Source organism: Cydia splendana, chromosome 19 (assembly GCF_910591565.1).
Source record: "Cydia splendana chromosome 19, ilCydSple1.2, whole genome shotgun sequence".
In the NCBI taxonomy this organism is placed as follows: domain Eukaryota; kingdom Metazoa; phylum Arthropoda; class Insecta; order Lepidoptera; family Tortricidae; genus Cydia; species Cydia splendana.
Genome location: NC_085978.1, coordinates 3,221,680 through 3,234,505, shown reverse-complemented (window position 1 = coordinate 3,234,505; position 12,826 = coordinate 3,221,680). Strand labels below are relative to the sequence as shown.

At 37.5% G+C, this 12,826-nt stretch overlaps 1 protein-coding gene and 1 long non-coding RNA gene across 5 annotated transcripts in view; both read right to left on the bottom strand.

Annotated features, from left to right (window-relative positions):
* The window catches only part of LOC134799942 (uncharacterized), a 55,237-nt gene that overhangs the window by 7,575 nt on the left and 34,836 nt on the right, over nt 1–12,826 (bottom strand). The gene's annotated exons all lie outside the window — the stretch shown is intronic.
* LOC134799891 (ceramide synthase 6-like) overlaps nt 205–12,826 on the bottom strand; it is a 36,674-nt gene continuing 24,052 nt past the window's right edge. Inside the window, exons 4-10 of one of the 4 annotated variants that reach the window (XM_063772315.1) lie at nt 9,682–9,903; nt 6,074–6,295; nt 4,734–4,775; nt 1,727–1,845; nt 1,276–1,420; nt 982–1,073; nt 205–585 (exon numbers count right to left, since the gene is read on the bottom strand). In XM_063772315.1, coding sequence (XP_063628385.1) covers nt 576–585; nt 982–1,073; nt 1,276–1,420; nt 1,727–1,845; nt 4,734–4,775; nt 6,074–6,295; nt 9,682–9,903 — 852 coding nt within the window. In that variant the 3' untranslated portion in view covers nt 205–575. The remainder of the gene's footprint in view (nt 586–981; nt 1,074–1,275; nt 1,421–1,726; nt 1,846–4,733; nt 4,776–6,073; nt 6,296–9,681; nt 9,904–12,826) is intronic. The other 3 variants (XM_063772316.1, XM_063772318.1, XM_063772319.1) reach the window with 3 other exon arrangements.

The following is a 12,826-nucleotide window of genomic DNA, read 5'->3' as shown; positions in this document are numbered from 1 at the left end:
AATTGTATGTGTTTAATCCTACAGCCCTACTGCTTAACTCAATCGGTTCCCCAAGTAGGGGAGCGGCGAGTAGCAGACCTATAGCAAAAATACAATATTTCAATACAACCATGAAACAAATCAAATTATTTCATTAAATATTTTGATTTGTTTTAACCGAGACATTGTCCTTAGCGATGTTTTTCTGTCGTATATGACATTTATAATACAACAGTTCGTCAGTCCGTTTTTAGATAAAAATAACAAAGTCAAAATAGACATTATGTGGTCAAATTAAAACCAGGCTGTGTCCTGCTAATCCAGTTCTTTTTTAACCCAATTTTAATTCAAACGCAACAACAATAAACCGGTTTTTGTTATGGTATATAAATTTAACCGGTTTGTGTTAGTAAACCGGTATGGATATAATCGTGAGAGTAGCTGGTATGCGATACATACAACCATGTCGTCAAACAGCAGTCAGGAGTATGGTGTCGAAACATCTTAGTGTCAAAACTGGCCGGTATGCGGTATGTACGAGTACAACCTGTTGTCAGCAGTCAGGAGCGCGCCCAATGCGCGCGGCGCGTCGTGCTCTATGTGTCTCTGCAACAGACAAACATACATATAAGGCAATTTTATTTGAACACTATATAGTATGAGTACTACACACTGTAACTCTTATTTTTTTAAATGACAACGATTTTGGAAAAAGTTAGCGCAAACCGCTAATAAAACAGATAAATAAGTAAGCATAGAGTCACTCCATTAAACCCCGTTTAAAATAAATACCAAGCGACTTTTGAAAAATCTTGTTTATGATAAGATGGAGGATTAAGTTTTATGATATTATATTTTTTACCATACCTCCCAATAAAAAAACTCATTATTAATAAGTAAGGGCAGCCTTGTATGGCACTCCATAATTCTAAAATAAGAACTCTAAAATGACTTATTCTCTATGGCGAGGACACAGAAAAGCCACAAATTAAAGAAAATTACTTTTTATTGTTGACCCGGTTGGGCGTGCTGTGATTGGAGTAATGCGAGCTGTCACTGATGTCTGAACTCGAGCTGCGAATGTCGCCCTCCATCTGAAAACACAACACGTCAATATTATTGGATGAATGCATTGTGTTGATACCATTATCGCGTTCTAAAAAGGTAAAGTACCTAAACTCCTGACCATACTCAGGGCTTGTAGTATGCACAGTAGGAAGTTGAACATGTCGTTTAAAAACCGGTTTCCTTTACAAAACATTATGTGTTCGCTCTAAAAATAACCGGTTTACTCACCTGGCCAGCTTTAATAGTCTTATATGCGACTTGGAGAATCAGCCACGTCCAGATCATATGCAGGGCTAGTAGTAGGCATAGTAGAGAGTTAAAGATGTAGTACGCCGGAAACATTGGGAGCAGCATCGGCGCGCGGATCACTGTACTGAAATTATACGGTAAGATAAAAAGTTTGAAGTTTTAGTTGTAAAATGTTTTCTTGTATATGGCGTAAAGGCGCCAATCAAACTTCGTAAAAAAAACAATCGAACTTTAATAGTCTCACAATACAGTTGCTTTTTAAACGGCATTGCTGCTTTGCCACGCGCCAAAGTTGGAAGCTTGGGCTCGTCATAAAAGAAACAATGGTTTTTGTTAAACAGATTAGGGTCGTGGGCGTAAAAATCATTTGAGAAAATTCAAACTATTGCTGACTCTATCTATCTATAACTGACGTACACATTTGGCTTACCTCCAAAGAATATAGAAGGGGTATATCCCCAACCTCGTCACGATCCAGAGCACAGTGAACACAGCGAACACGCAGTCGCAGAACCTTTGGTACCCGGCGTACTTCGTGGCCTTTGCCGCCTGTAAAAAGATGGGTTACATAACGAGGGAAACGCTGTAGTGATGGGACTTTAGAGATCCTTGCGGGTTGCTAGATTACGTTTAGTTTTATTACTAGAAGACGTTGACGTAGTTAACGTTATTGCAACAAGATACAGTCTACTTTTGAAGAAGGAAGATTTTTCATAACCGGTAAAATTTGTTTGAAGGAGGAGATGCTTAATTTGTCTGGAGCTTTGATTTTTTTTATGTTTGTTCGCCCGTTTTGAGTTTGAAAAGAAAGCTTTATTTGTTTTGGTGGGTATAAAGTTTGTCCATTGTCAAGTCATCAAGATCTGATAATAATATCCTGGAAAAATGAGCGTTCTCATCAAAAAAAGGCTGAAGTAAGTACTTAGTAAAAAACTGCTGGTCAAGATCATATAATAACTAACAGAACTGGCACGAAACACGGGAGCACGAACAAGGAATTTGATCTGCCATCATAATCCTTATCAAACAATATCCACAAGTAAACTTTAGTCGCATCAAGCATTCCGCAAGGATCTCTAATCTAACATGCATTGCAGTCCGTTCCTCTCCCTCAAGACGCGGCTCACAGGCATGCTAACCTTGCCTCAGTCTCATCAAAGTCATCATATTCTCGTAAGACTTTCAGTTCCTATTTTCCACCATAACATGAACTTATTACCGTAGTCTATTTTAACTAAGATTAGAGTAGTATTCGATGAAAGTAAAAATAGAAAACAGTTGTCTATAATGTGAAAAGTGTAATGAACCTGATTTTAATCGTTTAAATTAATATAGTTTAGTCTTACGAGAATATGTATGTGAGTATACATGCACACTCTTCCGCACCTAGATCCAAGCAGGGCTGCCTTAGGTCCAATCATACACCCAGTAAACTCAGTATAAGCGTTAATTTAGTTATATATAAATAAACATATAATAAATGGAGTCCTAAAATAGAAACCCTGTAAAAAGTATTCTACAAAAATAATAATAGAAATTATGTTTATTTCAAATGTAATCATTGACTACTATGTAAAAATCGGTTTCTGTCATTACTTACGCATTACATTACATATTACATTATTGATTGGACATATAGTAGTAACACCTTATTGACAACAGAATAAGTTGCCTTTTGCTTGAAACTATATAATTGTTAGTAATATTAGTAACATTACTGGCGCAGTCAGTAGATTTTACTTCTAAGCTCAAAAATTTATTTTCTGCCCTGCTAATTTCCCTATTTTTTTAAAGAATTTAAAGTGAGAAAATACTCAATAAAATAAGTCATCCGAAAATATGGTTAGTTTTCCCTATCAATGTTAAAATAACTATTTAAATGATTATAGAAGACAGTAAATGCAAGTAAATCAAAACTAGGTACAAGAGATTCCTTATGTAAAAACTGCATTCTCCCTATTAAAAAACACCTGCATGAATGATTAGACTTAAAAAAACCACCACATGACTGTTACTGAGTAACATTAGGTGAGGTTATTGGGCAAATGATTGATTCCAACCGATTTCATATAACTACTTACTACATACACCAAATTTTAAACTACATTGCTGTTGTCTGTGTCACTCGACAAGGAAGTGAATGGGATAACGTTCAGCGGACACAGCGACAAGACAAGCAAAGCGACAAAATATCACATATCACATCGATTCTTTCAACCGAATCCTCAATTTGGCAAGTTATTTCGCCGGTCGACTGTTGACAATGACAATTCGGTCGACGTTACACATAAACTACAAATAAAACGAGTAAAGCTACAACATATAGAGGTATTTGTGAATTTTGTGACTGATAGACGGGCACCGATAATAACAGAAACCTTGTTTTTTTTTCACCGTTCAGCGAGGAAAAATGGCGTCAAACTCGAATTCGCAAAACAAATAATGCTGAAGTTCACTATGCCCGACATATTCAACACGCACACCTCGCACGCTAAACGTTGAAATACGGCATTGTATGTCATTTATGGATTTCGTAAATATTTATTTAGGTCTTGTAATTTTATTTTCTATAAATGATACATAACACATTTAATATTAGTTATCCAAGTTCAGTACATACATTTTTAGTACAAATAAGATTCTGTTGTTTTTATTTTAACTTAAATAGTATTTATCTATTAGAAATATCATGATATTTGAAGTTAATAGATGAGAAGACATTTCTAAATGTCATCAACATTTCGATGCTTTCTTGCTATGCTTTTTTTACTGTTTTTACAACAACAGTAACATGGCAAGTGTAAGGAGGGCAAATTGTCATTGTCATTTATGTCACATCGGTGAAATACAGGCATTATTGAATATAAAAACCGGTTTCTCTCAGATCTTAACTTTTTGGATTTATAGTCTTATTCAGGATTGCTATCATTTTCGATTCCTATACAGAACAAGTGGCTCAGGAGGCCTAGCCAAGATTACAATCGTTGATAGAAAATACCAATCTAAATTAAATATTGTATGGAAATAGTCATGTGACTTTTTCTAGCATCTGTTATCCCGATACTTTTTTATTTTGTTTAGCATTTGTCGACGTACGATTTTCATCTTGGCTAAGTCCCCAGGCGTTAGCGAAAATTTTGTTTCTTCTACGTCACGCACTAAAACCATTCTTCAAATTTCCTTCCCACGCTTACAAATAAAACCGTAGTAAAAATATCACCTAAATCTTTATTTTTTCATTTCAGAATCGAAAATGCTATCGATTGGGATTACCAGAAACGTTTAAATTCTGAGAAAAGCAGATTCTTAATACTTTATCTCGCTCTAAAACAGTATTTTTTCCCGATGCCGCGCTGAATCTACATTTAGACGTATATAAAATCGGTTGTACATGTAACTGGCGGTAAGTGGCATGTCACATGGGGTCGAGCACTCACAAATGTTCGCCGGCGCCACAAGCGCGTCGCAATGGTCGCTTGCTGGAATCAAACATCTCATGGGTACCAAAGGTCCAAACCGGTTATTTTTGTATTAACCGGTTTCAGGTAATTCCGGTTAACGACATTTTTTGGTTTTGATAATTTATTTTGTAGAGTAAAACAAATCTTGAAATGGGATGGAAAGTTTTTATGAAGTTAGTTTAAATATGGGCTGGATATGTCTGCCGCATACAGTGGAATTGTGGCCCAAAATGGTTATCAAGTGGGACCCACGGATTACAATAGATGGTGCAGGCAGACCGAAAAGGAGATGGCGGGAAGACTAGAACGCATTCTATCCGGATTGGTGGAGTACAAATGACAGGGTCGAGTGGAAACAGGGTGAGGCTAGCAGTGGAACACTAAGTTAGGCAATTTTTTTCTTCAAAATATTAAAAACCGGTTTCGACCTCTGGTGGATACTTGCTATGGCCATTCGGCATTCCATAAAACGGTAATGGTATATGAATGATCTATTCTAAATATGTCCTGAAAGGGTAAAGTCTGTGTTTGTCTGTTTAAACACAACAGTTGCTTATTTATAGGTACTAGCTTATTTTATACAAGGTGTATTAAAAAGTGTTAGAAGCGAATAGACCAAGAAAATGCTATTAAAACAGCTCTTCTACATTTCAGAAGGAACCATACTTGCTTATTTGAGAAAAGATGAGGAGAGAGTGCAGAAATAAAGTTTTTTATTCTATTTAACATGTACCTACACTTTTTATACACCATATTTCTTAATTTTACTTATGTACTTAATGTAAATAGCTACAAGGCTGAAGGCTACTCTTCTATTATGAGAATGAGAGTGAAGATTTTCCAACCATTCATAAATAGGACTTTTATAGGTTCAATCAAAAATGAATGACATATTTTGAACAAAATAATAACATTGTTAGATTCTTTGTTCTAGCATGTCTCTTAAAGGCTGATTAAGACGGTGCGAGAACTCGCATGCGAGTTTCATTACATTGCGGTATTTGATTGGTGGGCTGAATTGGATGCAACCAATAGTCCTCAATGTAACTAAAATCGCATATGAGTTCACGCGCCGTCTAAATCAGCCCTAAATATTTAAGACATTCCATAGATAAAATGTACTTAAAAACTCATTAAATCAATTTCGAGATTTATTTTACTTCTATACAGTACAGACACCTACTTTTATCACCATCTCGACAGAAGTATATTTTATTTTTCCAACGACAAATCATAGATCTCCGCGAAACGCTTTGAACTGACCTATATTATATATCCATCGCTGTCAGACCACCACAGCTAAAAAAATTACGTACCTCTAAAAATATATCCGCACAGTCATGTGACAGTAACACCAACGTCCCGATCCTGTGAAGATTGCAGACCCAACTGAAGGACAACAGCATGATGGTGGCCAGATGGTGGACGAACATCTGCCAGAAGTCCTTGCGACGGACGTCCCAGAACTGGGACATGGTGAGCGACCAGTAGAAGGCTGAGGAGATCATGTAGTACCACCACACGTCGTTCGTTAGGCCCTGGAATGTGGGTGGTTCAAATTTAGTAGTTGCAATAGTTATAGCATAGAGAAATATAGTAAGAATAGAGTGCTCACTCCATACATCAGTTTAGGTACCAAATATACTATTATTTTCGCAGTCAAAGCCAAGCTTTTTATTACTTTGGGGAAACACATTGAAAAGGGCCTCGCCGATGTAGTTAACGCTCACGGCTAGAATGGTTCACACTACGTCACTGAGTTTGATGACACTGAGATTACTGACCATACCCAAGGGCCTACCCCGAACATCTTCTCACGACGAACGATCTTCGACGAACTAAAATTTCGTTACTTGCTTCTCTATGCCTTGAATATGTAAGAGCGATAGAGGCAGATAATGAAATTCTGATTGTCGATATTCCGAGTTAAGTCCTCAGCGGAAGTCTTTAATTTCGTAGTAGCGTTTATCATCCCTGGTAAAATATATCACTTAAAAACGATAAATACAAACGCTTTTATAGTAGGTACAGTCGCCGTCAGATCAGGGATCGCAACCGGTTTTTTGCAAAAACTTCGAAATAACCATATATTTCGAATTATTTTGTACTAAAAAGGACTCAGTTTGTTTTTAGGTAACAACTTCGAATTATTAGATTGCCCAATTAAATAATTAACAAAGAACGAAATAATACCGTTTTCGTTTCCATACAAAAAATACCGGTTTCCGATCCGATCCCTGCGTCAGATAATAGAGACGTGTTCCGATATTTGTGAGCACCTCGACCGCTCTGATATATCGGATGGCGACGGTACAACGAATCAATCCAATACCAGCCTATCATTACTAAGCGCCACTTGCACCATCCCACTAACCCGGGGTTAACCGGTTAAACCGTTAACCCAGTGTCATGTTGTACTGGTAACCATGGTAACTCCAGGTTTAACCGGTTAACCCCGGGTTAGTGAATGGTGCAAGTGGCCCTAAGTGAGAGATTGCATGCTGTACAAATTAGTTATTTCTTTGAAATCGAGCTTATCTCAAACATATCGGACATGTGGGTGGTTCGGAGAGCTGATGACGGTGCCGACGAATATAGTACGGCTACTGTTCTTATTTACCTACTTTAACAAATACTATAGGTAATCATTTTCTTGTACTGAACACAAAAAAATGCATGTGTAAATAAAAGTAAATAGAATTTAAAAGTCCATATTCAAAGAATTCTCTGTGACGAAATATTAAAAAAAAAACGGTCCAGTGCGACTGCTGTGTCCAATAATCCCAACAATACGACACTTGACATACTCCGATTGTGTTACTAAGTGATTTTAAGTCAATATTATAAAGCAATCATAAATTTCAATTCAAATAATCACCATTATTATCATTTTACAAACAGATATAAGCTTATCTTACTTAGTATTAGCTGATTCACTTCGTAGTAGACTCTAAGGTATGTTATTTTTTTGATATTGAAATTATCAACTTATCGGGCGATGTTTTTAGTGCGTAGTATAAATTGTACGACTATGAATCACTTGTTTACAAATAAATTAGTAACTAATTTAATTTAATTGTCGTTATAATATAACTTTATCAGACTGTTCATTAAATTTCATAGTAATTAATTATAGAAGATTTATTTAAAATTAACCGGTTAAAAATTAATCGGTTATGATTAAAACAATTATACATTAGGCAGAGTCATTAGTAGTCATTACCGACTAGACTAGGAAACCGTCAAAAATATTGATTCAGTGCAAAAGTACTAACAACATTTTTAACTGACGAATGATAGGTCTTATGGCTTGGCTATAAGATTCACGAACTGTCAATTAATGATACTGTATACAAATAACGTTTGTTTTTGATATAAGAATCCCGACTCAAGGTCAGCCGCTACGCATTCGCATTATGATAAAAATATCAACAAAATAGGTAAATATATATGCAAGAATAATTTACCAGCTGGCTATTTCATTTAAATTTTAATATAGTTTGTCAAAGGACTGTCTCATTTCATTCATAGACAGAGAGAATCATACTATCTTTGTCTTACACTAGTACTAACCATTACCGTCTTTACCATACGGGCACACGTGGCCCGTGTCCAGGGCCCCCATCCTCAGGGGGCCCCGAAGGACAGACAGTAATAGTATATTTGATTACCCTTAAAAAAAATAGAAGATCATAGTAGAAATATGTTACTTTAATTAGCTTTCTTTACTTTCCAAAAGGGCCCCAAATACTTATGTGCCCAGCACCCCAGCATAGTTTAAGACGGCCCTGGTACTAACACCCAAAAGAAAAGGATGAGTATAGTTTTCCTGGTTCTTACTGACTGACAAATTTGACCAACTATAATACCCAATTGGCTGTTGTTTTTATGGTTGCAATCGTATTTCATTGATTCAACCTTATACCGTCTGCTATAAAATGGTCTAAAATGAAAACGTCTTAAGTTTTTGTCTGTATAAAACGATTTTCTTCATCATCAATTCATAACTTTTTAGGTTTCCGTACCCAAAGGATACTAACGGGACCCTATTGGGTACTAAGACTCCTCTGTCCGTCCGTCTGTCTGTCCAGCTGATTCTGTGAGATGCTTGCCCCGAATGTCTTCTAAAAATGTACACGTACAGTACCTTTGAACACACACAGGAACAAGGTTTGTTGGGCTACTATACTACTAAATATTATGAACTAATACGATTTAGATCGGGAGTGATTTCAACCCGTACATCTAACTTGAATTCAGGGCCAAAAGCTTTATAAGCAGGGTCACTACCACTACCTTCTACAATGCAGATATTTTACTCGTATCATTCGTAAGAGTTCTCACATGATGAGGATAGCCAATGTAGCCATAACCTATCTCCTACAGCCGATGTAATAATAATCTAGTATATCCCAAAGAATGAACATTCCGAAGAAAAAGTTGTACAGAGTACAGATAGAAGGTGGAGGCGTGTTCTCGAAGAACTTGACGAGGGTGAGGGCTTATCCTGTTACCTCGCTCTGAACTTCCATTTTGTTCAGGAGTCGATCTCACCCGTCTAATAACCATCCCCTTGAACTCAGGTCCATCAGATTATTCAGATGCGCAGGCAGAGACAAGATAAAAGACAAGTTAGAGGCCTTCATGGCCTATCGGCTAGCAATGAACATTTCGAAGAAAAAGCTGTACATCTACCTCCTATCCTACCTTGCCTACCTAGACCTTCCCTGTACCTTCTATCTAGAAGGTATTTCTCCACGCGTTCCCACAGAATTTGACGAAGATAGAAAGCTTGTACTGTTACATCATGGTTACCTCGCTCTGAAATTCCATTTTGTTGGGGAGATGGTCACTTGAACCCAGGACCTTCCAGGCAAGTTACTAAGGCTAGTGGATATTATAACATTTACAAAACGGTTCTCACCTGATGCGGATAGTCGATGTAGCAATTATCTATTTCCCACAGCCAATCCTTGTCCCATAGGATGAACAGTCCGAAGGAGAAATTGTACAGATAGAAGGTACACCTCCACGCGTTCTCGCAGAACTTGACGAGGGTGGAAGGCTTGTCCTGAGAGCGACGGAGGCGCCACCACCGCTCGACCTGGCGTTCTGACATGTCTAGTTGCTTGGCTAGCGCGCATATCTGGAAAAAGATGGTGGATTGTAAGCACAGGAGCTGTGAGTTTGCTGGTGCAGGTTTTGGGGGGGAGACAATGCTGTGCACGTATATAGCGATATACCGTTTACACAGAAACGGCGTGCGTATCCGCATCCAATGTAAAGAAAGTGTTTTAATCCAGTGGAGCGGAGAAGAGGCATGTAACCAATGCTATAGGTTGATTCCTCTCATCCCCACTCGTTTACGCCTCAGTGAAAAGACAGCCTAAGGCTGATTTAGACGGCGCGCGAACTCGCATGCGATTTTAGTTACATTGCGGACTGTTGGTTACGTCCAATTCAACCGACCGCATGCGACTTCTCGCACCGTCTAAATGAGCCCTTAGGCCGTGCCGGCCGTGGTCTCCGGTTGACGTTGTACGCTGACATTGCTTGGATCGAGTTCTATACAAATGTTGTAGTTCTCAGGCAATGGGACGAAGTTCGCAACGGATTACGTCAACCGTAGGCCAAGGCCACATCTCCAAGTTCAATTTTGGCAAATATTTATATGCGTTGAATCTCTTAATGAAATGAAGATATGTAAGATCATATTTACACAATTATCCACTTATTATATAGTCATGAATAAACTTAATTTTTTTTCGTGTATATTTACTTATTTTTCAATTGCAACAAAAGGGTCAAACTAAATAAAAGCTACATAGCCTACATATATTGTATGCGGATTTTATTACATTTGTTAAATCCTCGAGATATATAAGTAGTTAGGACTAAATTAACAACAAAGATTTTGTATACGTACATTTTAGAATATGTATGTACAATGATTGTAATTGTATCAAAAATGGTAAGTAATACTATATTATACTACAATGATTATGTTTCCAATGTATGTTTGTGTGTGATATTAAATACTGTAATAATGAGACAATATGTGGTTTACTTCATATTATTTGTGCAAAGCATGTGCAAGTGCATGCACTACAGATTGCAGTCTAAACTTCGTCATCAATTCTACAATGAATGGTAAAATGGGGCATTATCTATGAAAAGGGACCTTATTGTCGATGGCGCTTACGCCGCAAAGCGTCGCGCGGGTTTGTATTTATATCGGAGCATCGTTGATAATGTCGTAAGCGCCATTGACAATAAGGTCCCTTTTCATAGATAACTTCACGAATAAAGTACAATATATGAAAATTTGTGCAGCGCTTTATTTTAACTCCTCGAGTCCCAGCCATATACAATGTCAAAAACTTCTAAATTACAGGGATTTTTGGCTAATCAATTAATCATGCATTTTGTTTGTAAAACTTTTCTACCGACGTGATTTCGCGTCCGCGCCGCGGTACTCCAGGGGCCAGATCAACGAATGCGCCAATTTAAAATAAAATGCGCCAATTAAGAAAAATATATTACTTACTTATTTTTCAAATAAAAAAGCTGAAATATGTAGTTGAATTGGGGTTGCAAGAAAAGTTAAAAATCCTAGTAGGGAGACTGCTAAAGTTATTGGCCCCTCCATAGTAATTGGCCACTCCATAAGACAGAAAGGAACAAGGCAATAGAAGTCTTATTGTTAAAAGTGGCCAATTGCTATGGAAAGGCCAATGACTATAGCCCTCACCCTAGTAAATTAAATCACTCAAAAATATAAAGGGTGGCTAAAAAATAAAGGCATTCCCGTTGCCAGGGAGATTTTGGGATTATACTGAGCAACTTTTACTATGGGACAAACCCCAAATTCGCGAAAAAAAATTTGGCTGTTTTGATACATTTTCGCGGGTCCATTTTCTATGGGAGGATAATTTTTGAAGTGAGAACTTAGCGGCGCTGTGCACTTTTTGAGGTGGGGAAAAAATGTTAAACTCGAGACAGCGTAAAGCGTAACGCCTAAGGCGTAACGCGTAAGGCGTAACCCCTGCTGTTTCGTTTTTATTCACCAAAGAACTTTAGTCATAACGTATCATAATCAGGTCAATTATTTAAAACTGACTTTTATATTAAGCAATAAAGCTCAATGTTCTAATCTTGTACGGGCTGAAATACGAGGATCTCACAGTTACATTCTAACTTTATATTAGCACTCAAATATAATTCAATAAAGCTACATCTTGATGAAATCGCTAATAAAAGTGAACTCTAGTACTGGTGAATAAAATTCAAAATATCATGACCATATATTTAGATGCGAGGTCTGCAAGGTAACTTTACAATTTCTATTCGAATTTTAAACAATTAACGCTACAAATTTAAGCGGCCCACTGATTAACAGTCCGCCGGACGGTATCGGCCTGTCAGTTAGAACAAAATTTTGACAGTTCCGAACAACTGACAGGCCGATACCGTCCGGCGGACTGTTAATCAGTGGGCTCCTTTAAGCTCACTGGCCAGCAATTTCGGAACTAGTTTTTCAATAGAAAGGAGGATGGGTCAATTATACATAGTGCTGCAGACATTTTGGACTAGTCATTGAGTTTTCACTTCTGTCGGCACTCCCGGAGTGCAACCGTTTTTTTTTTTCGTGATTTCGTAGTTGGTCCCATAGTAAAAGTTGCTCAGTATAATCCCAAAGCCTCACTGGCAACAGGAATTCAGTAATTTTTTAGCCACCTTGTATATAGGTACTCGTAGTACAAAATCGCACCAATATTTTTGACCAGTACGTAGAAGATACGTCGAATATCGACTTTGACCCAGTTATCGCCAGTATTCGATCCTTATATACTTCATATATCCCTCGGCGACCACGTGTGGTCTTCCCACGATAGGTACGTGTCTTCTATAAGTTTAGGAATTTAGTAACCGCTTTAACAGGTAAAAACGGTTTGTAAAAGTTTCGGTTGTTATGGCGGATGGCTACTTTATGTCTCGCTCAAACATCGGAGCGACGTGCGAATCGCATCCAGTGTGATAACCGCCTATTAAAAATAACAATAATTTCA